The sequence below is a fragment of the Lepidochelys olivacea genome (assembly GCF_965140295.1).
Source record: "Lepidochelys olivacea isolate rLepOli2 genome assembly, chromosome: 3".
Taxonomy (NCBI): Eukaryota; Metazoa; Chordata; order Testudines; family Cheloniidae; genus Lepidochelys; species Lepidochelys olivacea.
This window is the reverse complement of record NC_140413.1, coordinates 197,713,666-197,740,440: the sequence shown is the minus strand read 5'-3', so window position 1 is coordinate 197,740,440 and position 26,775 is coordinate 197,713,666. Positions and strand designations below refer to the sequence as shown.

Genomic DNA, 26,775 nt, shown 5'->3' with positions numbered 1-26,775 from the left:
GGAGCCCGTTCCTGCTGAGCTGTTTGCCTGCGGCTGAACAGAAATGTTCCCTGCTGTTAGCCACGGGGAGGGGGGAGGGTTGAGAGGGTAGCCACGCCGTGGGGGGGGTGGTGGGGCAAAATGCGACCTTGTAACGAAAGCACATGTGCTATGTATGTAATGTTAACAGCAAGGTTTACCCTGAAAGAGTGTAGCCACTGTTCTATAAAACGTGTCTTTTTAAATACCGCTGTCCCTTTTTTTTTCTCCACCAGCTGCATGTGTTTCAATGATCACAGGATCTTCTCCTTCCCAGAGGCTACTGAAGATTAGAAAGAAAAAAAAACGCACTCGTGATGAAATGTTCTCTGAGCTCATGCTGTCCTCCCCCACTGACAGAGAACAGACGAATGCTTGGAGGCAAATAATGTCAGAGTGCAGGAAAGCACAAAATGACCGGGAGGAGAGGTGGCGGGCTGAAGAGAGTAAGTGGCGGGCTGAAAACAGGGCTGAAGCTCAAATGTGGCGGCAGCGTGATGAGAGGAGGCAGGATTCAATGCTGAGGCTGCTGCAGGACCAAACCAGTATGCTCCAGTGTATGGCTGAGCTGCAGCAAAGGCAGCTGGAGCACAGACTGCCACTACAGCCCCTGTGTAACCAACCGCCCTCCTCCCCAAGTTCCATAGCCTCCACACCCAGACGCCCAAGAACGCGGTGGGGGGGCCTCCAGCCACTCCACCACAGAGGATTGCCCAAAAAAAAGAAGGCTGGCATTCAATAAATTTTAAAGTTGTAAACTTTTAAAGTGCTGTGTGGCATTTTCCTTCCCTCCTCCACCACCCCTCCTGGGCTATCTTGGTAGTCATCCCCCTATTTGTGTGATGAATGATTAAAGAATGCATGAATGTGAAGCAACAATGACTTTATTGCCTCTGCAAGCGGTGATCGAAGGGAGGAGGGGAGGGTGCTTAGCTTACAGGGAAGTAGAGTGAACCAAGGGGCGGGGGGGTTTCATCAAGGAGAAACAAAGAGAACTTTCACACCATAGCCTGGCCAGTCATGAAACTGGTTTTCAAAGCTTCTCTGATGCGTACCGCGCCCTCCTGTGCTCTTCTAACCGCCCTGGTGTCTGGCTGCGCGTAATCAGCAGCCAGGCGATTTGCCTCAACCTCCCACCCCGCCATAAACGTCTCCCCCTTACTCTCACAAATATTGTGGAGCACGCAGCAAGCAGTAATAACAGTGGGAATATTGATTTCGCTGAGGTCTAAGCGAGTCAGTAAACTGCACCAGCACGCTTTTAAACATCCAAATGCACATTCTACCACCATTCTGCACTTGCTCAGCCAGTAGTTGAATAGCTCCTGACTACTGTTCAGGCTGCCTGTGCACGGCTTCATGAGCCATGGCATTAAGGGGTAGGCTGGGTCCCCAAGGATAACTGTAGGCATTTCAACATCCCCAACAGTTATTTTCTAGTCTGGGAATAAAGTCCCTTCCTGCAGCTTTTGAAACAGACCAGAGTTCCTGAAGATGCGAGCGTCATGTACCTTTCCCAGCCATCCCACGTTGATGTTGGTGAAACGTCCCTTGTGATCCACCAGAGCTTGCAGCACTATTGAAAAGTACCCCTTGTGGTTTATGTACTCGGCGGCTTGGTGCTCCGGTGCCAAGATAGGGATATGGGTTCCGTCTATAGCCCCACCACAGTTAGGGAATCCCATTGCAGCAAAGCCATCCACTATGACCTGCACATTTCCCAGGGTCACTACCCTTGATATCAGCAGATCTTTGATTGCGTGAGCTACTTGCATCACAGCAGCCCGCACAGTAGATTTGCCCACTCCAAATTGATTCCTGACTGACAGGTAGCTGTCTGGCATTGCAAGCTTCCACAGGGCTATCGCCATTTGCTTGTGAACTGTGAGGGCTGCTCTCATCTTGGTATTCATGCACTTCAGGGCAGGGGAAAGCAAGTCACAAAGTTCCATGAAAGTGCCCTTACGCATGCGAAAGTTTCGCAGCCACTGGGAATCGTCCCAGACCCGCAACATTATGCGGTCCCACCAGTCTGTGTTTGTTTCCCGAGCCCAGAATCGGCGTTCCACAGCATGAACCTGCCCCATTAGCACCATGATGCATGCATTGTCAGGGCCCATGCTTTCAGAGAAATCTGTGTCCATGTCCTGATCACTCACGGGACCGCGCTGACGTCGCCTCCTCGCCCGGTATCGCTCTGCCATGTTCTGGTGCTGCATATACTGCTGGATAATGCGTGTGGTGGTTAATGTGCTCCTAATTGCCAAAGTGAGCTGAGCGGCCTCCATGCTTGCCTTGGTATGGCGTCCGCACAGAAAAAAGGCGCGGAACGATTGTCTGCCGTTGCTCTGACGGAGGGAGGGGCGACTGACGACACGGCTTACAGGGTTGGCTTCAGGGAGCTAAAATCAACAAAGGGTGTGCCTGTACATCAAGGAGTATTTCAGGCAGGACTTCACGGAGGGTTCCAATAAGAAATGGTGCACCTAAGTTATCGTTGTTATTGGAACAAGGAGGTTAGCCTGGCCTCTGATTGATACATGGCTAGATTTACCTCGCTGCACCTTCTCTGTGAGTGAGTGCAGTGTGATCTAGACAGGGGAGGAGGCAAATGAGTACAAAACAAATCTGGTCTATTTCTTGTTCTGACCCACTCCATCTATCTTTTACATCTTTGGCTGGCAGCAGACGGTGCAGAAGGACTGCATGCCATCCACATCTCATGGCTGCTCGGCAGAAGATGGTACAGTACGACTGCTAGCCATCTTCATCTCTTGCCTGCCTGGCATAAGATGGTACAGTACGACTGCTAGCCATCTTCATCTCTTGCCTGCCTGGCATAAGATGGTACAATACGACTGCTAGCAATCCTCATCTCTTGCCTGCCTGGCAGAAGATGGTACAGTACGACTGCTAGCAGTCCGTATCGCCTGCCCGCTCACCATAAGACGGTTCAATAGGACTGCAGGACTAAAGAGAATGACCTGGTCAGGTCACTCCAAATTTAGTCCCTGCGCCCATGTCTGCCCAGGCGCTCCCAGCCGACGTGGCCAGGAGCACCTCGGACACGACGAGGACGACTACCAATCGTATTGCACCGTCTGCTGCCAGAAGGCAATGGGTTGCTGCTACTGTGCAGCAAAGCCGTACCGCGTCTGCCAGCACCCAGGAGACATAGGGTGACGGTTACCTGAGCTGGCTCCATGCTTGCCGTGGTATGGCGTCTGCACAGGTAACTCATGAAAAAAGGCGCAAAATGATTGTCTGCCCTTGCTTTCACGGAGGGAGGGAGGGAGGGAACGGGGGCCTGTTAGCCGACGGCCAAGGATGTTTGGTGAGGTGCCAGCTATGCCCGTTTATACCATCCGTGACTTTAACCGCTAGGACGCACTGTCCCTTCGCGGCGGGCAGCCCGGGCTAGGCTGACGGATGCCCCAAGGTCCTAACCTCCCGTGACTTTAACTGCTAGAGCTCAGAGCTCCTTCACAGCGGGCAGTCAATACTGACTGACAGGTGCCCCAATGGCAGCACTAAGAGCCTCTCCACACCCGTGACTTTAACTGCTAGAGCTCAGAGCTCCTTCGCAGCGGGCAGCCAGGATTGACTGACAGGTGCCCCAAGAGTTTGCCCCGTGGAGGCGGCACAACTCAACGCTAGGCTCTTAGTACTCTCACCTAATGGCCAGGCTTTAGAGCCAAAACGGCTGAGGTTCTTTAATTGTGTTGGCTGCTTTACAGTAAACCAGAGAAAACAAGTCAGGCTTATGCATAAATGGTTACCAAAAATTTATTAAGCTAGATTCTAATCATGTGGTTACAAAATTGCTAGTGCCTACTTATTTAAATGTAGAGATGTTACACACACAAACAAGTTACAAAACTGAAGCCACAATCCCAAAGAAAGAAAACAAAGTATAGAGCTCTATTTCAAAATATGTGTACACTAAAGATAGGAGATCAGGTGTGGGTGCTTCTTACCCTCCTTGCATCTCTCGATTCCAGCGGTGCCAAGCCAGGATCGGTCACTCAATTCCGCGGAAAGACGAATAAGGGACAAGGCGTAGGGACCCTCTTAGCTGCAGAAGCCTTGGGAGGCTGTCACTTATCTGACCAGCAGATAGATAGTGAAAGCACTCAAAAATCATGGTGCTGTAGGTCCCCTACTTATACCTCTGTACTCCTTTATTCTCTTTCTCCTTTCTTATGCCAAATTGAGGCTGGTCTGTCGGGGTGACGCCAGCTTTCGCAAGAGTAGTTTACACTTGCAAAGGAGAGAAACAATAAGTGTCGACTACTGGACATTTCTTTTATCAGGGTAAATATTTTCCCAACTAGGATGTTGGTGTGTGTGCATCACGCTATTTAGTAGGGGCTAACAGCCATGTCTGTCACAGGGCCTCTGCCTGCTGTGAGCTTAATCGTTGTATCTGTTCCCAGAGGCACATTGTAGCAGCACACCTGTGCTTTCACAGCTTCAAAGGCTGTGCTGGAATATATGTTAAGTGCCCTGTTCCTGCTTCCTCCTGTGTTTCCAGCAATGCTGGTCTGAGAGTGGGGGCTGGCTGTCTGGCTACAGGGCCTGACGACACGTACCCAGAACCACCCGCTACAATGTTTTAGCCCCATCAGGCATTGGGATCTCAACCCAGAATTCCAATGGGCAGCGGAGACTGCGGGAACTGTGGGATAGCTACCCACAGCACAACACTCCGGAAGTCGATGCTTGCCTCGGTACTGTGGAAGCGCTCCGCCGAGTTAATGCACTTAATGCACTTAGAGCATTTTCTGTGGGGACACACACACACTCGAATATATAAAACCGATTTCTAAAAAACTGACTTCTATAAATTCGACCTAATTTCGTAGTGTAGACATACCCTTAGCCTGCCTGGCAGAAGATGGTACAGTAGGACTGTTAGCAATCCGTATCGCCTGCCTGCTCACCATAAGATGGTTCAATAGGACTGACTGCAGGACTAAAGAGAATGACCTGGTCAAGTCACTCCAAATTTAGTCCCTGCGCCCATGTCTGTCCAGGTGCTCCCGGCCGACGCAGCCAGGAGCACCTCGGACATGACGATGACGGCTACCAGTCCTATTGCACCGTCTGCTGCCACAAGGCAATGGGTTGCTGCTACTGTGTAGCAATGCAGTACCGCGTCTGCCAGCACCCAGGAGACATACGGTGACGGTTAGCTGAGCGGGCTCCATGCTTGCCATGGTATGGCGACTGCACAGGTAACTCAGGAAAAAAGGCGCGAAACGACTGTCTGCTGCTGCTTTCATGGAGGGAGGGAGGGAACGGGGGCCTGACGACACGTACCCAGAACCACCCGCTACAATGTTTTAGCCCCATCAGGCATTGGGATCTCAACCCAGAATTCCAATGGGCAGTGGAGACTGCGGGAACTGTGGGATAGCTACCCACAGCGCAACACTCCGGAAGTCGACGCTTGCCTCGGTACTGTGGAAGCACTCCGCCGAGTTAATGCACTTAATGCACTTAGAGCATTTTCTGTGGGGACACACACACACTCGAATATATAAAACCGATTTCTAAAAAAACGACTTCTATAAATTCGACCTAATTTCGTAGTGTAGACATACCCACAGTGAATTGGCACTTCCTGAAGTGGGTAACTTTAGGAGTGTCACGGTTCCTCCCCCACTCTGAACTCTAGGGTACAGATGTGGGGACCTGCATGAAAAACCTCCTAAGCTTATCTTTACCAGCTTAGGTCAAAACTTCCCCAAGGTACAAAATATTACACCTTGGACTGGCCGCTACCACCACCAAACTAATACTGGTTACTGGGGAAGAGCTGTTTGGACGCGTCCTTCCCCCCAAAATACTTCCCAAAACCTTGCACCCCACTTCCTGGACAAGATTTGGTAAAAAGCCTCACCAATTTGCCTAGGTGACTACAGACCCAGACCCTTGGATCTTAAGAACAATGAACAATCCTCCCAACACTTGCACCCCCCCTTTCCTGGGAAATGTTGGATAAAAAGCCTCACCAATTTGCATAGGTGACCACAGACCCAAACCCTTGGATCTGAGAACAATGAAAAAGCATTCAGTGTTTTACAAGAAGACTTTTAATAAAAAATAGAAGTAAATAGAAATAAAGAAATCCCCCCTGTAAAATCAGGCTGGTAGATATCTTACAGGGTAATTAGATTCAAAAACATAGAGAACCCCTCTAGGCAAAACCTTAAGTTACAAAAAAGATACACAGACAGAAATAGTTATTCTATTCAGCACAATTCTTTTCTCAGCCATTTAAAGAAATCATAATCTAACACATACCTAGCTAGATTACTTACTAGAAGTTCTAAGACTCCATTCCTGGTCTATCCCCGGCAAAGACCCAGCATACAGACAGACACAGACCCTTTGTTTCTCTCCCTCCTCCCAGCTTTTGAAAGTATCTTGTCTCCTCATTGGTCATTTTGGTCAGGTGCCAGCGAGGTTACCTTTAGCTTCTTAACCCTTTACAGGTGAGAGGAGCTTTCCCCTGGCCAGGAGGGATTTCAAAGGGGTTTACCCTTCCCTTTATATTTATGACAAGGAGACACTGCTTCCCTGAAGTGCCGGTTTAAAACTGTCAGAAATGCAAGACAGACTGAGGGTAGAGGCAGGATGAAGAAAAAAAGTGGCCACTTCAGAGGATTTTTAAATACAATAGCAAGCTCTTTCGCATTCAGTTGTGGACTAGTCTTGACCTAAAAATGTCTCCGCCTGTGTGACTTAATCCAGACAGCAACAGTATTATGATCTAGTGTTAACATAAAAAAAAAAAAATTGGTGAAAAGCTTCAGGTTAAGGAGTCCAAAAAAAATAATCATGCTTTAGAAGGTTATGGAGGAGTAATTACCAGTTACACTGAAAAAAGAACAGGAGGACTTGTGGCACCTTAGAGACTAACAAATTTATTTGAGCATAAGCTTTCGTGAGCTACAGCTCACTTCATCGGATGCATTCAGGGATGAGAAAGTGGAAGAGTAGGGAAGGATAGCAGTGATATGTGAGAAAGAGTTTGTTTTCCTCCCCACGCAGAGATGGGGACTATTGTAAGGAGTGTGTATGAAATCATACTTAGTAATACGATTAGAAAGGCAGGAAAGATGTAATGAGGCTGTTTTTGTCTGAAATTTCAGAAATGCTTACAGATCTTGGTTGATAACCGAAGAAGTTAGTTATCCGCCTTGCCGCTCTGCAACCTGTGTAACCTCTTCTTTTGTAAGGTTAAAGAAACCAGTACAACTTGAAGAAAAATAATTTGCACACACACATCCATTGAATATCTAGTGACGTAACCAGGGCAATCTCTTTTTCCATGATCAAATAGCTGAATAAATCAGGATAAAAAAAAGATTCCAAACAATCTTATTCTCTAGAAAAAAACTTCTGAGCATTAAATGATGATATCCCTTTTGAATTTACTGGTGGCAAACCTGACATGTATTTCATTGTAGTTATCTAAAAAATCTGTTCTTTCCTGCAAGTAAACACTTTTTCTTTTCACTTTTAAACATGAATCACAGCTCAGTAAGGGGCCGAATCAAAACAATTTTGTGAGCTACTGTATAAATAGAATAAAGTAAACCTTTAATTGTAATGCCCCCAATGGATTAAAAAAACAAGAGAAGAGTTAAAAAACTTACCAGGTTGATTAAGTGTGTTGTGATTTCTGAATAAGATGTTCACTTTTTATTCAGGGGGTCATTTGCCACATTCACAAGGTAAGGAAAAAGGGATGGACAGGCCATTACATCTAATTTACCTTAATGCTGACTCTCTTACGAGAACTGTTACACTCAAATAAATAATTTACATGAGGCACAACCTGCCAAATATTTGAAAGCTGCCTCTGTGTCGTGGGAAACTTGGGAGAGTGAACTTGACTAACATTCAGGGCACATCTGTGGGAAACAACTCAATGTAATGGAGATGGATGTATTAGCAACCATGGGAGAGAATCTGGGGTGGAAATACAGGATTGGAGAGATGAGAGAAGATATCTGCATATGTAGAAATCCTGTGATCTTTCTCCTGACTGAAACTCCTGTTGATGCCAGAACATATATGACAGTCCTGGGCACCTGGTTTGACTGCATAAGGACCCCTGTGCAGGAGAATAGTGAGGACTACCTGGATCCTACAGCAATTTCTCTGCTTTCCCCCCACATGTAGTTCAGACACAAGTGGTACTGAGCTGCATGCCCTAAATGAAGGCATGGCTTGGTCCAGTGTTGGCTCTAAATCCAACAAATATCCTATTTCAAAAACACTTCATGAAGGAGATGTGTAATTGCTTACTATTAATAGGCATTAACTGGATGTAGAAGTATGAAGTATTTTGACATACTGGGCTACATTCAGAGCTAATGTGAGTTGGTGCGATCCATTAAGGGTATGGAGCTGCATCTAGTTACTTATCTCTGAATTTGGTCATGCTCTCCCTGCATGTGCTGAATTTATGATACCTTAAAAAGTTTTTAAAGGTTCTATTTATAGGAGAATCATCATTAAACTATTTTTGACAAAACAACCACCTCCCACCCTTGCCGAGAAGAAATCCAGTGAGGCAAGTTATTAATATGGTAAATGGAACTGAATTGTTTTTGTTTATATGTGCCTTTGATTTCATTGTGCTAAAAACTGGCAGCAATCTGCAGTTTTGAGGGTTAGTTAAAGACAATGCCTGCAGGTCTTGCCATGGCAAATTCTTGGAACCCTGCCATAACTGTTGACAAGTAAAGTTTTGTTTCTGGAAACTCAGTGTTTTCCCACTGGATTTTACCAATTGTTTCTCGCTGGTATTACATGCTTGTCAGACTCTATTTCTCAGAAAAGATAATGAATTTAAATCTGTATTTCCTGCTGTGCATACCAGAGCACATGTCTAATGATTCTAATGAAAATTAGACAAATTCCAACCTCTCCAGATTATCAAATATATTCCATTAAGGAAATGATATTTGAAGTAACATTTTTATTGGCTGATTTATTTTAAGAGTTAATGGAAATATGCTGAAGATGAATGAAAGGAAAAAACTATGAAGAAACTATTTGTTATTGTTAGAATACAATTGTCTGTTCTCTAGAAAGAAAACTGTAGCCAGGATGGGAATTTGAATGCTCATAATATAGTGCAAAATGCTTTCTATAAACAATTTCTACTTAAAACATCTGCTTTTAGTATAATTTACATTTTAAAATCTGTAGTAGAAGGTCACCGTACCTGTGAAAATTGCATAATCTGTTCACAAAACAATGGCAGAATGGGAATGCTGTTGTAAATACATTGGTCCGATTTTGCTCCTCTTACTTGCTTAGGTACATAGTCATGCAAATTTAAATGAGATTACTCACACGAATAAAGTGAGTAGGATTTAGCCCATTGTTAATGGACTTTTTTCTTGCCCTCATGCTGGTGGTTTAATAATAAAAAGATCTTTTCTATTGGAACAGTAAGTATTTTATGTAAACATGTGCAGGATAAGTAGCGTGCTCAGTGTTTTAACACCAGAAATTGGAGTTCAGAGCCAGGATAAATATTTTTCACATGGTTTAGTTTTATCTTATTCCTTATTTATGTGCATCACAGTACTGCAAAATTATGGGACGGTGTCTGCTCAACAGAGGCCCCTGATAGTATAGCAGGAGTACACTAGGTCACTGTAGAGCCACTGGTGAGGCTGTGTGGTCAAAGTTTGCACAGTGCTTGCCTGTGTCAAGGTCAAGATACTGCAACAGGTCCCATCTCCATGAGAAAAAGCCATTGTGTTGCAGGACCCAGTTACAACATGGTAGTGCCTGACAAGTTAAAGCAGTGTGGCCTTGCAGTGTAGGGTGTTCTTTAATCACAGCAAATTCAGGAACTAATGGAAGTTGTGTGACATTGGGCATGGCTACACTGGAAACTTCAAAGCACTGTTATGGGAGCACTCCTACGGCAGCGCACGCTCTCCCAGCGCTCCTGGTAATCCACCTCCACGAGGGGATTAGCTCCGAGTGCTGGGAGCCTGTTTACACTAGCGCTTTAAAGTACTCTGACTTGCTGCGCTCAGGGGCATGATTTTTCACACCCCAGAGCCAGCAAGTCAGAGCGCTATAAAATGTAAGTGTAGCCAAGTCCATTGTGCATTACGTGGCTTTGAAAATCACAACCTCCTGCAAGACCAAATTGTGTTATGACCATGTTGATTGTTGCTGTGTTGTAATTTAGTAGCATTTTTGTAGTGTGGGCAAGATTTTGGACTCTTGCTTCTATGAGCTCTAAAATTCTACTTAGTCAAAATAAAAAATATTTTCTGACTTAGTTATTGTTTGCATTTGTATTTATAGCATCTACATACCCCATCTGAGAGGGAGGACTGCATTAGCTAGGTGCTGACCAAACATGTTAAGAAGATAGTACCTGCTTCCGGGAGCTTTCAATTGAAATAGACAAGACAGACAAAAAGTTGAAGGGGGAAATGAAAAACAGAGGTACAGATAGGTGAAGTGACTTGCCCAAGGTCACACAGTAGAGCCAGAAATAGAACTCAGCTTTCCTGATTTCTATTCCAGTATATTATCCACTATATCATGTTACTGCCTGTCAGTAAGAAGACGCAAAGTGCTTCTGTGATTAAGTTCAGTCATTATCTTTAATTATAGTTTACAACTAATGGACCTCATTCTGATCTCACTCTGGAATAAATCAGTAATAAGTCTGTGGAGTTAGACCTGTGCAAAACCCCTCAAACTTGCTAATATAATTCACTTTGGGCTCCCTGGAGCATGAAAGGCTCTGTACAAGTGCAGACTTGTCTAATTCCATTGTGTAACCTGGCAAGAAGTACTGGCAAAGTGAGCGCAGTTTTCTTAAAACACGTCAGTTCTGTAAAGGATATGCCATTGGAAGAATCCTTAATTTCTTTTTGGGGAATGTGTTTAGAAAAAACAAAACAAAAACTCAAGCTAACACCTCAGTCTCCTTCCCACTCCCTACTCTTTTTTCTTTTTTTGAGAAACATTCTGGTTCTCTTTACTCCATGAATAAACAAAAGAGGTTATAGCCCTCCCGATCTCTTTCACCTACTTCCCCCTTTGCATGTCACCTTTAAGTCTCTGAACATAGGATATGCCATTTTGGAACCTCCTGTTCATCAAGTCAGGTATCTTGCCTGATGCTTTTAGAGAAAGGCAACCTGATCTTCCTTCCACTTTAAGCTCCATCTACACTAGGAAATTGACTGTAATTAGTAGTGCATCCTCCTGGACCAGTACTAAAAATTAATTAACTGCTAGAGCCAATGGGAGAAAGCATTCTTCAGCACCACTGAGTCTCAAGAGCATTTCCTGTAATGTTGGTGAAATAAGTTTGTACTGTTTTTGGTGGCAGTGAGGCCATTTTTATCACTGGTTTGGGGGGATCCATTGATGAAGGTTGGTAACAACTAGTCAATATCCTGGTATAAGCAGAACCTTAAATGATCATCGTAAGTCCCAAAACATGAGAGTGTGAGGGGAAAATGCACAATCAGGGATGACGATATTATATTTAGTTTAAAAATTAAAACCGTCTAACCTAAATTAAGATTAGTCCATAGACCCTGCAAAAAAAAGAGTATTCACTGTACTTACACATTCTGGTTCATTGTTGAATGGGCATTGTTAAAAATGGTTGCTGTAAGAGCTCATAACTGAAAGAAATGTTAATGATGCTGTATGCAGTATGAATAGAATCTTGTCTTGAAGCAAATTTAAATTAAAACATTGACTCAGACTTAATAAAGTGATCAAGAATTGAACCACTGACATTCCTACATAAGTAGTGAAGTGACAATGAAATCGTTTGTGGATATTTAAAGAATGGATTGCATAAGTAATGGATTGCTCCATGTCCATAAAGAATCCATAAAGAATGGATTGCATAAGAATGGATTGCTCCATGTCTAGTTGGCAGCCGGTGTCAAGTGGAGTGCCCCAGGGGTCGGTCCTGGAGCCGGTTTTGTTCAATATCTTCATAAATGATCTGGAGGATGGTGTGGATTGCACTCTCAGCAAATTTGCGGATGATACTAAACTGGGAGGAGTGGTAGATACGCTGGAGGGCAGGGATAGGATACAGAGGGACCTAGACAAATTGGAGGATTGGGCCAAAAGAAATCTGATGAGGTTCAATGAGGATAAGTGCAGGGTCCTGCACTTAGGACGGAAGAACCCAATGCACAACTACAGACGAGGGACCGAATGGCTAGGCAGCAGTTCTGCGGAAAAGGACTTAGGGGTGACAGTGGACGAGAAGCTGGATATGAGCCAGCAGTGTGCCCTTGTTGCAAAGAAGGCCAATGGCATTTTGGGATGTATAAGTAGGGGCATAGCGAGCAGATCGAGGGACGTGATCGTCCCCCTCTATTCGACATTGGTGAGGCCTCATCTGGAGTACTGTGTCCAGTTTTGGGCCCCACACTACAAGAAGGATGTGGAGAAATTGGAGAGAGTCCAGCGAAGGGCAACAAACATGATTAGGGGTCTGGAACACATGACTTATGAGGAGAGGCTGAGGGAACTGGGATTGTTTAGTCTGCGGAAGAGAAGAATGAGGGGGGATTTGATAGCTGCTTTCAACTACCTGAGAGGTAGTTCCAGAGAGGATGGTTCTAGACTATTCTCAGTGGTGGAAGAGGACAGGACAAGGAGTAATGGTCTCAAGTTGCAGTGGGGGAGGTTTAGTTTGGATATTAGGAAAAACTTTTTCACTAGGAGGGTGGTGAAACACTGGAATGCGTTGCCTAGGGAGGTGGTGGAATCTCCTTCCTTAGAAGTTTTTAAGGTCAGGCTTGACAAAGCCCTGGCTGAGATGATTTAATTGGGGATTGGTCCTGCTTTGAGCAGGGGGTTGGACTAGATGACCTCCTGAGGTCCCTTCCAACCCTGATATTCTATGATTCTATGATTCTAAGTAGCAGGAACAATTCATATGCCAAAGAAAACAAAGGCTTGTCAGCCACCTTAATTGCTGAGCCTAGTTCTTTGTAACTTCCATGTGTCTTCTTGTGTCAAAACAAAATGCAATTGAGTTATGATGAAAAGGAATATTAAAACAAACTGGTGTTGCATTGTATTTCTTGTGTCTTTTGCTTGATCTAATATTTTGTTGTAACTCAAAGTATTTTAAAGAAAATATGTGTGTAGTCAGTATATATACAATGAAAAACAGAAGAATACTTAGTTCTCTATACCCAAAAAAATCAAAATTCCTCCTCCATAGTTAAAAGAAAAGGAGTACTTGTGGCACCTTAGAGATGAACAAATTTATTTGAGCATAAGCTTTCGTGAGCTACAGCTCACTTCATCCGATGCATTCAGTGGAAAATCCAATGGGGAGATTTATATACACAGAGTATTTTTCACTGAATGCATAATATGAAGTGAGCTGTAGCTCACGAAAGCTTATGCTCAAATAAATTTGTTCGTCTCTAAGGTGCCACAAGTCCTCCTTTTCTTTTTGCGGACACAGACTAACATGGCTGCTACTCTAAATCCTCCATAGTTGTAAACCTAAAGAAGTTTTGGGGGATCGATTGTTTCCAAATTCAGATGTTTATTCGTTTTGAATATATACAGAAATGTTATGTTATATAATGCATCTGATAAATGCAAAATTAATTTTAAAAAATCCACAAAGTTAATGCCTCATGATGGTCGCAAATTTAGTACAGTTGGGATGGGGAAAAAATTAAGGTTCCCGTAGCAATGCTAACTGTCCACATTGCACATATATATAGTTTGATTGCTACTTAAGATGTTTGGTTTTCTTCCTTTGTTTCATACTGTAGTGTTTATGGTAGCTGACAGGCACTGACTATATGAAAACATGGGGTTATAAATATAGTTTACATTGAAACATAACGAGCAGTCAAAATACAGACCATATGTGCAATGTGAACAAATTAGCTGTGCTCTGTAAGTTGTAATATTTATTTCCCATTGTCCTTGTGTTTTAAAATTGTAAAAGTAGCAATAAGCTTTCCTCTCTAATGGACCCACTTTAGCGAAGTCCCAGTTATACTGCATCTTGAGCTTAGTAAGGAACTTTGCAGTGAAATGGACCAGTTTAGCAAGTTTCAACTTGCTCTTTTTAGGAGCTCTTTGCTGTGCCCCTTGATTTGTGGCAAAGCGTAACTGGACAAAGTGGTTAGTTTCACTGCAAAGTCCCTTCCTGTGAGGAACGGGCACCAAAACTGAACTCTACTTATTTTTTATTAGCATCTCAGTCTTGGATGCCAACTTTCAGTCCTGTGGCACTGTTCTAATTTGACTTAGAATCGATCGCTAACAAATCATAAAGAGTCCATAAATCATAATGCAAGAAGTGCTGCCTACAGATAAGGTTGTCTGCTGTTTTATCAGACCTTTTGTTTTCAATTATTTACAACTTTGCCAAATGTAAACCATTTGGGTTGAAAATTCCAGTGCCAGGTATCTGCCTTAGGCTTTTTTCTTTTCTTTTCTCTTTTTGATGGGGGAAGGGACATGGTGGTAGGGGAGAAGTTTAATCTAAAGCAGTTGGGCCATTTCAGAGAACCAGGTTGGAGGAAATGTTTTATCAGGGTTAAAAACTTTTCTTTTCTACAGTTGTTTTGTTGAGAAGGTCTAGCCCCTCCATGCCTTGGAGCAGGAACTCAGAATTAGACAGTGGAGTCTTCCTGGTGTCCGTGATATGTTTCTTGCTATCTGCATGAAAATCTGACCAAATTTGGTCAAAATATGAACCTTTGAAAAATCTGTTTGTACCTGCTCAATAGTTTTGTTAATTTAGTGGCTAAATTCTCTGAAGAGTTCATCTGCACTGATGAATAAATAGAGCTGGTTTGGTTTGTATTCCAAACTGGAACAAAACCAACTTTTGAAATATTGGAGTTCTCGGGTAATTGCATTTCATGTTCTCCACACAGCTCCCATGCTAGATTCCGCTCACAGCATATGTGTGTCAATCAGATTGCACAAGTACCATCTCCACAGATAAGCTGAATATCATGGATGGCAGATGAAGCTTCCCCTGGGGGGAGGCTAGCACCCTGTCCTGCCTCCTCCTCCTGTGGTCCCGCCTCTTCTGCCCACAGCCCTGCCCACATTCCAGCCCCGCTCTGCCCCAGGCCCCCTCCACACTTGGCCCCCCCCGCCACCGCTCTTCGCATCCCTCCTCTTCTCCACCCCTTCCCCTGCGAGGCCCCCACTGATCTCAGGGACATGGCGGGTGGGGAGGCCTCTTGGGGGTGGAGGAGAGGAGGAACATGGCAAGCGGTGGGGACATCTGGTGAGGGGGGTGGAGTGGAGGAGAGGAGGGACTTACCAGGTGGCGGTGGAGGGTCTTGGGGAAAGGGGCGGAGCAGGGAGGGGAAGAGGCGGAGCACAGGTGGGGCTGCCATGGTCCAGGTGTCCGGCAGCGGGTCAGCTGTGGCTGCGCCAGGGGAGGCTTAGCCGTCCCAGTCCTTTTATACCCGCTACCTATGCTGAACATGCTCCATCCCAGGGCAGCAGGAGCTGAGCAGGACTTTCCCTGCAGTTGTGCTTCCTGACTGCCATGAGCTGCTGTGGCACCAGACACAGTAACTGAGAGTCCCTTCTGTGCTCTTAGTGGTCCTCCGCCTGGAATGCAGCAAGGTGAAGTACAGAGGTCAGGGAGAGTTGCCCTGTGCAGGGGTGGGGGGGCAGGAGCTTGGATGGGAGGAGGGTAGGAGGGGATATGGCAAAAGGGGACTAAGAGGCTGGGGTGCATGTGGGGGGAATGGCGCTGAAAGGTCTAACCACTAAACCACGCTCCCCTACAGAACCCGGAATTGAACCCATTATTGCTGAGCCATCGGCATTCTTTTGGTGTCTAGAAAATAGCTGTGAAACTGGCAAAATGTCTCTCTCCATTCTCCTCTAGTGGCAGGTATGCACCGCAGATACCAGCTTTCTATTGCTACTAGTTTGCTCTGTTAGCTCAAGTGGTAGCAGAGTGTGCTGTGGGTTCAAGGGTCCCAGCCCTGCTGACGACCAATGTGAGGGTGTCAGCATGGTTCTGCATGATGGAGTTTTTTTCTTCAATTTTTAAATTTTTCAAAAACCTTGAAAATTACACAAATGTCAGATAACTGGTAACACACACATTTGCACAGACAGAATATTTTTCATATTGATAAAATGACAGAAAATATTTCACACTCCTGTTAACTGACAGTCTTCTGCATGGAAAAAAAAAGACATCTGAAACCAATTTTTGTTTTGGCAAATGAAGGCTGGTGCTCTTTTTTCTACTTACAGGACCATTAGAGTTAATTGAGATAAATATCTCTGCCATAAAAGCAAACAAAATCTTGCGCAATAGAGAAATAAGTATTAGAGATGTGTACTAGACATATTGAAGGGTGGTTTTGTTTTCTTTTTTTCATTTAGAAGGGTCTGACTGAGGCTTATAATTAAGCTGGAGTCATAACACAGCAGAGCAGTCCTGTCTAATGTAGATTGCCATTGCTTTGAATCACACAAGGGGTAGGCCAGTTTGAGAATTCTGTGGTATAGCTGCCTTCTTTAAAAAAATTGTGAAAGCTTCAGAAAAATGCTTTCTATTCTAGCAGGCAAAACAGAATCCCATTATGGATACAACTGGGTTTTTTTTCCTGAAAAATACACAGGCAATGGAGTATGTGGTGTATATACTTAGATGTAAGTATTGCTATTGGCTGTATGTGTTGTGGGTAGCAGACAACCATTATCCAGAACCTTTTATAACGTGTGTGTCCTTTCTTGTATTGGGGTATACATAAACCTTTCATTTCTTTTGCCAGCCAGTCTAATTTAAAATTATTCTAGATTGACTGTCATCTTCTATTACAGCCAGCCAATCTGTAAGAAAGTAATGAACCCTGCCTGAGCAGCATAAGAACATTAGAATGGCCATACTGGGTCAGACCAGTGGTCCATTTAACCCAGTATCCTGTCTTCCGACAGTGGCTAATGCCAGGTGCATCGGAGGAAATGAACAGACTAGGGCTATTACCGAGTATCCATCCTCTGTCGTCCAGTTCCAGCATCTGGCAGAACCTACCCTCCTCTGATCCCAGACTATTAAGGATGAAAAGCGGGTGGGAGGAAGGGGAAATTAATAGTTATTCAAAGGGCTTTACAAAATATTAACTAGTTTGCTGTACCTCTCCAGAGTACATAATTATTATCCTCACTTTACAGATGGAGAAGCTGAGATACATAGTTTGTGACTTGTCCAAAACCACACAAGGTATCCATATCTGAGCTGGATTAGAATTTGGAAACAAGATAGTTATTCCTTTCTTCTCAGCATTGTTTAGGCCCCAGTAAGCACACTGGTTCAGTTTTGGGCAGTGCATTTTTTAAAAGGAACAGACAAATTAGGTCTCATCCTGGAAGGTGCTGAGAGACCTCAACAGTGTTTAGCACCTTCCAGGATTGTGTCGCTAGAATATGAAGAAAGCAACAAGAATAAAACTTCATGGAAATTAGACTTGTCAATAGAGGTTAAAAACTGAGGATAGTGGTTTTTAGTCTCATCTCACTCTCTCCTTTATCTCCATAAAGATAATACTTAGTCCTGACATGAGTGTAGGGGATTGGACTAGATGACCTCTGGAGGTACCTTCCAGTCCTATGATTCTGTAATTGATTCTATGGTATTTGAAGACCAGGATCAGTTATATGCATTTGTCACTGAAGGTAAGACGAAAGGTAACTGTTTGAAGTTGCAGAAAAGAAAATTTAGGTTAAATATTAGGGGAAAATGCTATGGCAGTCTGAACAGTCTTCTTCTTAGCGTATGCGCAACGTGCCTCATGTAGCAGATGACCAGGATTCATCACCAAATTTGGTCTGATGGTTGGATCATTAGCTTCCCCGGCCTGGGCTGGGTACTGATGCGGAGTGAGATGTGAACACTAATCCATGCTCCGCAGTCAGAACAGTTAGGGAATGAAAAATTGAGGCTCTAGAATGGTCATCATTGGAGATAAAGTCAGACTTGACATCTGTCAGAGATGGTTTTTGAATAGTCATTTCTGTCACAGTGTAGAGAGGAGGACTAAATAACCAAGTGGAGCTTCCTTGCAGCACACAGACACAGTATATGAAACAGAATCCACTGGAACTTCAGAATAATACTTAGTTAAGTTTAAAAATTAGTTCATAGGTGTGTAATTGTTACCATGAGGATACTTTTAAATAGTACATGGAATGAAGGTAGAAGTATTTTGGGGACATAAAGAACACATGGAATAGCTTGCCTTGTTTTTTTACTGTGTACTTTGAAGACTTGCCTTATTTACAGTGAAAATGCAGGTTCCAAAAGGATGGCAAACCTACCTCCACAAGGAGACCCACCATTGCAATATTTACTAGTCTTGGTCTCTTGTCTTATGATGTGGAGATGGAGCTGCTTTGAGAGCACAGTGGCAGTAATGTGAGCACCCTAGTGAATCAGGGTGTCTCTCCATCTGTCTCAGTCTTGATTGGGGGAAACGCTGCACGTTCCTCCATCCTTCTGTTTAACAGAAAACCTCCGTCCACTATTCCTAACTCTCCTCCATGAACACACTGTTGCTGTATGTGCTACCTAATCCTTCACCACGGTTCCCTATGGGACTAAGCCCTTCCAGTGTAGGGAGAAAGTTGCACACAACAGTCAATTGAACGGATTTTGCAGGGTTCCTAGATTTGCCCACCATATTCTTCTACAAACTGACTTTTATAAAACTTTGAAAATGTATGGCTGCGCTCTTTTTGTAGATTGTCAAAAAATACATTCAAGCAGGCTTTTCTTTCTTTTTTTCTCCCCAGTCTGTAGCTTCAGCAGACATGGATTTGAACCAGCTGGAGGCCTTTCTTACTGCCCAAACCAAAAAGCAGGGAGGTATCACAGCAGATCAGGCTGCAGTCATTGCAGAATTTTGGAAAAACCACAGAACAAAAATTCGAGAGAGTCTGATAAATCAAAGTCGGTGGGACAACACCTTGAAAAACGTGAACTGGAGAGTGGATTTGAAATCGCAGTCAAGACACATCGACCAAATAAACACCCCTGTTGCAATCGTTGAAATGGAACTGGGGAAAGATAGGCAGGTGAGCTCCCTCTTCGTTTTGTAAAACTTAAAAGATCTGATCTTGGGATACTCATACACAGACATTTTACCTATTGATTAATGGAATGCATCCAAACCCAGTCATGATACTTGTTATATTCCCCTTCTTACCTCCCAGCTTCTCACTGTGCTTGCACCTGTGCTCACCTTCTTTGGTGTAATCTGCTTTCTGCACATAGTCTAAAATTGAGCTCTCAAATTCAATTCCCAGCCTTTTTAACTTCACTTCAGGGCCTCCTGAGGTATAGAAGGCAAACACTCACTCATTCAGCCTTCCGGTTTTTATGCTAGAATTATTTTGAAAGTTTTCTCTGTTGCCATACACATTACATGCTAAAATTATAGCATGTTGTTGTTATTTCCAAACAAATGCTAGTATTGGATATAACTACAAGGCACCAGGTTTGCTATGAGCAATATTTACTATGGGGAAATCTGCAGATGCTTTTAATTAGACTCATGAAAGTTAGTTTTCATAAAATAAAGACCAGTCATAAAGTTCTTTTTGCAGTTTTCTCATTGTGACTGCTACTCTGTGTAGTCACCATCTGTTTGAAAGAGATTAATTCTTCCACCCAACTGCAGGAAACCTGAGCTTGGATTCTCAATTTTTAAGTCTGCAGCTCTTTTTTAAACATTTATAATTCAGTTATCTAGATAACCAAATAACCTGTTTTTCCATTAGGAATTTTTATTCTCTTTAGATAGGAAATGGTTTTCGATTTGGTATCTCTTCCTTTGCAATGTTTTTGCAAACCTTGGAATCTTTTATTTTAACAGCATGTTAGTATAATTCACTCTCAGTTTAGTACAAAATTAGAAAAAAAAAATCCAAATATCGCTTTAAAGCAAAACCAAGCATATGCTAAGCATACAAGGTCAAGTTCTACCCCATTACATCTGCCCTTACTGACTTAGTTCTAAGTGAGATCAGAATGTGACTGGAAGGTATGCAAAACAGAGAGCATGAGAATCCTTCTGAAGCAGCATTCACTTTGCTTAATTAATGGTATTTTATGTGAAACACCCTGTTTGTTCGATTCTCATCTTTTGTCCAGATTTCTTGTGCATTTTCAACACAGTGGACGTTCTCTAGCTATGCATTTCTAAAGTGAACTATCGCTATAATATGTAATATATAATATGTAATTTAAAATTTTCTACCCAATCTTATCATTTTTTCCCCAGGTCTTAAGGTTAGAAATGAGTGCATCCGATTAATAGCAAATGAAAAAACCCTGACCATTAAAAAGAGTGGCCCTATATATATAAAACTATAAATATAGTTATTAGTCCTTGCTGGAATTATTTTTTACCCTCACTGGATTCCTTCAATAACAAACTAATTTACAAATACTTTTATAGTCTGTCATTCTTGAGAGGGAGGCAGGCAAAGGAAACATGATGCAAGAGGGGAAAACGTAACAGGCATTTCTGAGAAATCCGATTTCTATTTAAAAAAAATCACAGCAAAAAGATTCCATTTCTATAAACAATATTTCATGACTCACTTGAATTATCTTAGGAAGTCCGTTTCATATTTCAAATATGCTTAAGACAGAGGATTGTGGATATATATTTCTAAACTAGCATTTTTTCTAAATTATATCCAACAAGTTCTCATTTATTTTATTAAGGACAAAATCTGATCTACTCAGTGAGTTAAGGGACTATTCAATCTGAATACATCGATTTAAATTACAGCACAGAATACGAAGTGTACAGTGCTCACTTTAAATTATTAATTTTTATTACAAATACTTTCACTGTAAAAAAGATAAACGAAAGAAATAGTATTTTTCTATTCAGCTCATGTAAATCCACTTAGTCCTCCTTCTTGTTCAGCTAATTGCCAAGACAAACAATTTTGTTTACATTTACGGGAGATAGTGCCACCTGAAAGTGAGAACAAACGGTTGCATGGCACTGTTGTAGCTAGTGTTGCAAGTGTTGCCAGATATGCCAAAAATTCATATGCCCCTTCGTGCTTCGACTTGCTCTAAAGTTTTACATTGATTTGTTTTTGAATTCAGTTATTTAAAATAATAATAATTCTACATTTGTAAGTTGCACTTTCACGATAGAGATTGTACTACAGTACTTGTAAGAGGTGAACTGAAAAATACTATTTCTTTTTTCTTTTTTACAGTACACATAATATAAAGTGAACTTTGCATTCTGTGTTGTAATTGAAATCAATATATTTGAAAATGTAGCAAAACATCAAAAATATTTATAATAAATTTAAATTGGTATGCTATTATTAACAGTGCTGTTAGTCACGATTCATCACAATTCTACTATTTTTAATCTTGTGATTAATTGCAATTATATTTTTTAATCATTTGACAGCCTTAGAATTATATTGGAATCTAGCTCGTATTGAATAAGTAACCACATATTGCTTAATTAGGTTTCTCATCAGCTGGTAACATTTGAGTTAAATTTGTATATATTTTTAAATATTGCTTCACTGAATCTTTGGGTTAGGGTCACAATAGCATTATAATTTTTTCATTGATCTCTCTGTGGGGTTTATTCTTAATTGCTCATTGTTATGTTCATGTCTTGAGTAAATTTGGAGTCTGTAGTACTTTTATTATTGTGATCAAGAAAATACATGTATTCGTGCCAGTCTGTAATTTAACAGCTAGGACTTTTTTTTTTTCTAAAGTAAAAATGTGGATGATATATTTGATGAAATTTTGAAGGTCTTTTCTTGGATTTGTTTGAGATAGCTAGCTGATGATTCAGAAATAAATTATTCAGAACAGACTTTTTCATTTGAACACCCAATAGCATGGGATATACGTGTGTGTTGATGTGTAACAAATTAACTTAAATATTTTATTTGTTTAAACAGAGGCAATGAAAAGCTCTGTAGGAAGTGTCTCTTTCCAGAATTCAAAATCAGTCAAACAGATACTTCATAGATCTCTGTCTGTAGCTGATTAGAACCACTAAACAGGATATAGGATGTTCCAATGCAATGTCCGTTATCCCCTGCTTTAAAGTGTAAATGTGTCAATAACTTGAATCACTTTTTATGGTTTGCCATCTCTGAATTTAAACCAAAGTCAATTGTCTTATGTCTGAAAGGTTTTTTTAAAGAACTAACAGGCAGAGCTTGCTATGCTTCCGTGACTGGTTCAGTAGCAACAACAGACCAAGCTTTAACATTTAGTCTGTGTTGGCTAATTTTATTAATGTTTTCTGCTGGATTTTATTTTACTCATATTATTGAGATTGAATATTAAAATGTCCATTTTCTAGAAATTGTTACAACTCATAAATATATGTTATTGATGTCATTTGGAGCTGTGACACTCAGTGGTTATAATGAAGTGTGTTGCAAGGGGGGTGGCTGACACAGGTAAAAAGAGGGGGAAAATTGAGCTGGGTCACCGAGGAGGTGCACTTCAAACACTTTACCGAACTGCTGCTCCCAGACTGACAGATCCCTACATGCTTTTTTTCAGACCACTTTAAGGACTGTTGATAATATGGGGGAAATGAGTTGTTTTTCCCTCTCCTCCTTCCCAGTTAGACATGCAAATTGCTAAAAATGTTGAGAGCTGGGTCCAGACCAAAATCACAGATACAAACACCTCTAACTTCAGGAAGTTGGCGTCTGTATTCTTGATTGGCATTTTGGCACTTTCTCAAGTGAATACTGTATTTTGAGATTTTATGTCTCTTGTATGTTCAGAATCCTGCTGCTGCCTGTTTTTTAGATATTGTTTTCAAAGAAGCATAAAAACATTAAAAGAAAAGGAGTACTTGTGGCACCTTAGAGACTAACAAATTTATTTGCGCATAAGCTTTCGTGAGCTACAGCTCACTTCATCGGATGCATTCGATGAATTCTTTTTGTGAATACAGACTAACACGGCTGCTACTCTGAAACCTGTCATAAAAACATTATTCAGCCCACCAAATACTTAACTTTACTGCCTCCCCATTTATTTTAGGGGCTACCTGAAAACTGTCCTAAAATTGCCTTGTTTCAGCCTACTTCATTGACTTTTTCCTCATTCCATTCTCTACTCATGCCATTCTTTGCTCATCAGTCACCAGCCTTTTTCTTTCTTTTTCTTTTCTTTTCAAGCTTAATCTGCTGTGCTTTCTAACACCCTTATCCCTCTTCATACAAGAGTCTTATCTTTTGCCATCTAAAAGTGTCTTCTTGTATCTCTACACCTCATTGACTCTCTTTCAAATTTTGTGTAGCTTTTCTCCTTTGATTATACCTCTTCATCTCATTCTCCCTCTCTGTTATTTCTTCATAACTACTTTTTTCCTCTGAAGTCTTTTTTTGGGAGGATACATTGTCAGTGGCATAAGAAAGTGGATGTTATGATTTTGTACTATGGTTTGCTATTAAACCTTGGAGCTGTGCCATATACACAAACTTGTGTTCTGGTCTGGGTGAGCGTCCTCTGATAGTTGACTCTCCCTTTTCCCTAGAGCTGTTTACTTTCCATCCAATATACAAATCCAGTTAATGCTAATCGTATTCTTGGAAATGTGCACTTATAAATCAACCACAAACTATTCGAAGTAGAACTGCTTTATTTACATATAGTCACTTGCAATGTATCTGTCACTGAAGTCCTCCAGTTTACCAGAGAAGGCAAACATCTGTTTATATAATGAATAGTCTGCAGCTACTCCACTGCTGTCTTTGACAATAGAAATGTATAGAGAAAATATGTGCATTGCTAACACTGTTCATTTTCTTTTTACTGAAGAGTCAATTCTTTTTTTTCTTACAAGACTTTTTTTTTATTTTAAAAAACCAGCAAGAATGGGTGATGTTAATTACTGGCTGCATGGCTGAGGACTTTAAAGGCAAAAAAGCTGGTCATGGCATGAAGTGAGAACAATACTTCATTGTATTCTATTGTAATTTAGAGCCCAGCTTGGTTTAAGGTGGTCACAACTTCTTTCTCAGTTTTTGGAATTTAGAGAGACAAGGTAGGTGAGGTAATATCGTTTATTGGACCAACTTCTGTTGGTGAAAGAGTCAAACTTTTCAGCTTACACAGAGGTCTTCTTCAGGTCTGGGAAAGGTAGATGTGCAGGTGAACGAGCCTCTGAAAGTGTGGCTGATGTGATTAGGCCCAAAGATGGTGTCCCCTGAATAGATATGTGGACACAGTTGGCAGTGGGCTGTTTTGCAAGCTTAGGTTCCTGGGTTAGTGTTTTTGTTGTGTGGTGTGTGGTTGCTGGTGAGTGTTTCAGGTTGGGGGGCTGTCTCTAAGCGAGGACTGGCCTGTCTCCCAAGATCTGTGAGAGTGATGGGTTGTCCTTCAGGATAGGTTGTAGATCCTTGATGATGCGTTGGAGAGGTTTTAGTTGGGGGCTGAAGGTGACGGCTAGTGGCGTTCTGTTATTTTCTTTGTTGGGCCTGTCCTGTAGTAGGTAACTTCTGGGTACTCTTCTGGCTCTGTTCATCTGTTTCTTCACTTCAGCAGGTGGGTACTATAGTTGTAAGAACGCTTGATAGAGATCTTGTAGGTGTTTGTCTCTGTCTGAGGGGTTGGAGCAAATGCGGTTGTATTGTAGAGCTTGGTTGTAGACAATGGATTGTGTGGTGTGGTCTGGATGAAAGCTGGAGGCATGTAGGTAGGCATAGCGGTCAGTAGGTTTCCGATATAGGGTAGTGTTTATGTGGCCATTGCTTATTAGCACCGTAGTGTCCAGGAAGTGGGTCTTCTTCCCTTTTTTAAAGATGGGCACTACATTAGCCTTTTTCCAGTCGTCCAGGACCTCCCCCGATTGCCATGAGTTTTCAAAGATAATGGCCAATGGCTCTGCAATCACATCCGCCAACTCCTTTAGCACTCTCGGATGCAGCGCATCCGGCCCCATGGACTTGTGCTCGTCCAGCTTTTCTAAATAGTCCCGAACCACTTCTTTCTTCACAGAGGGCTGGTCACCTCCTCCCCATGCTGTGCTGCCCAGTGCAGCAGTCTGGGAGCTGACCTTGTTCGTGAAGACAGAGGAAAAAAAAGCATTGAGTACATTAGCTTTTTCCACATCCTCTGTCACTAGATTGCCTCCCTCATTCAGTAAGGGGCCCACACTTTCCTTGACTTTCTTCTTGTTGCTAACGTACCTGAAGAAACCCTTCTTGTTACTCTTAACATTTCTTGCTAGCTGCACCTCCAGGTGTGATTTGGCCTTCCTGATTTCACTCCTGCATGCCCGAGCAATATTTTTATACTCTTCCCTGGTCATTTGTCCAATCTTCCACTTCTTGTAAGCTTCTTTTTTGTGTTCAAGATCAGCAAGGATTTCACTGTTAAGCCAAGCTGGTTGCCTGCCATATTTACTATTCTTTCTACACATCGGGATGGTTTGTCCCTGTAACCTCAATAAGGATTCTTTAAAATACAGCTGGCTCTCCTGGACTCCTTTCCCCCTCATGTTATTCTCCCAGGGGATCCTGCCCATCAGATACCTGAGGTTGTCAAAGTCTGCTTTTTTGAAGTCCAGGGTCTGTATTCTGCTGCTCTCCTTTCTTTCCTGTGTCAGGATCCTGAACTCGACCATCTCATGGTCACTGCCTCCCAGATTCCCATCCACTTTTGCTTCCCCTACTAATTCTAAGCTGTTCCTTTTCTGATTCTACTGCCATTTTAAAAGACAGAAGGAGACAAGTATGTCTATCTCTTCATATGAACCAAAGAAGTGGGCTTTTTATTTTTAGAATAGACAAATGTTAGCATTAATACATCTATCGGATGGATGCTCTTCATGAAAACCTGTTACTAAATTCCAATCTAGTGGTTTTAAAAGTGCTTGCTATTTAGATGAATGGAGGTGGTTGCTGTAATCCTGATTTTTTAGAAGTTAGAGATAAAAAGACCTATTTGAGGAAGGCACCCTCTCACTAGTACTGGATGTAGTTCCCAGATAGGGATTATGCCAGGTATAAAACTGATGAAAATTTGAAGACTGATTGTCAAGCCACATCATACCATAGCTGTACCAAGTCTAATATCCTGCCTCTGGCCATGTCAGATACCTGATAATTCAGAGGAAAATGGGGAGAGGGGGAAACCATAATGCAACTAGACAATTGTGTAAAATTGTACAGTACATGGGGAAGGCAAATGCATTCTTGATTTTGGAGGTGATGAGATTATACCTGAAGCCTGAAACATGATTGACCACCTTACCTTGCATGGCTGCAGAAACTTTGTGGGTTTGCTCTGTTGTCCATTCAAAATGAAACATGATCCAAGGTAAAACACAGTAACCTTTTGTTGTAGCAAAAGCAAAAAAAGTGAGAAGAGAGAGACTCATCTTGACACGTTTGATGTTTTGTTAAATTCTACACAAATTTTGAGATCCTAATATGGATTAATTTTATAATTTAATCAAATGATGATGATCTAAGATACATATGCAGGCATTTGCACAATTGCTCATACACACACAAATATAAAAATATTAGGCTATATTTTCATAATCTAATCAAGGGTCCAGGATTTAGCTTCTCTGAATCTCATCATATGAGTAAGATTACAGATTGTGAATGCCTGTGAGCTCCTAGTTTAGAGGTGGGCAAACTACCGTCCTGTCCGGTCCCTGAGCT

The 26,775-nt window shown here is 42.2% G+C and overlaps 1 protein-coding gene across 1 annotated transcript in view; it reads left to right on the top strand.

The window, feature by feature from the left end:
- The window catches only part of COMMD1 (copper metabolism domain containing 1), a 128,329-nt gene that overhangs the window by 33,396 nt on the left and 68,158 nt on the right, over positions 1 to 26,775 (top strand). Inside the window, exon 2 of the mRNA XM_084622511.1 lies at positions 18,868 to 19,149. Within this exon, the coding sequence (XP_084478637.1) occupies positions 18,868 to 19,149 (282 nt within the window). The remainder of the gene's footprint in view (positions 1 to 18,867; positions 19,150 to 26,775) is intronic.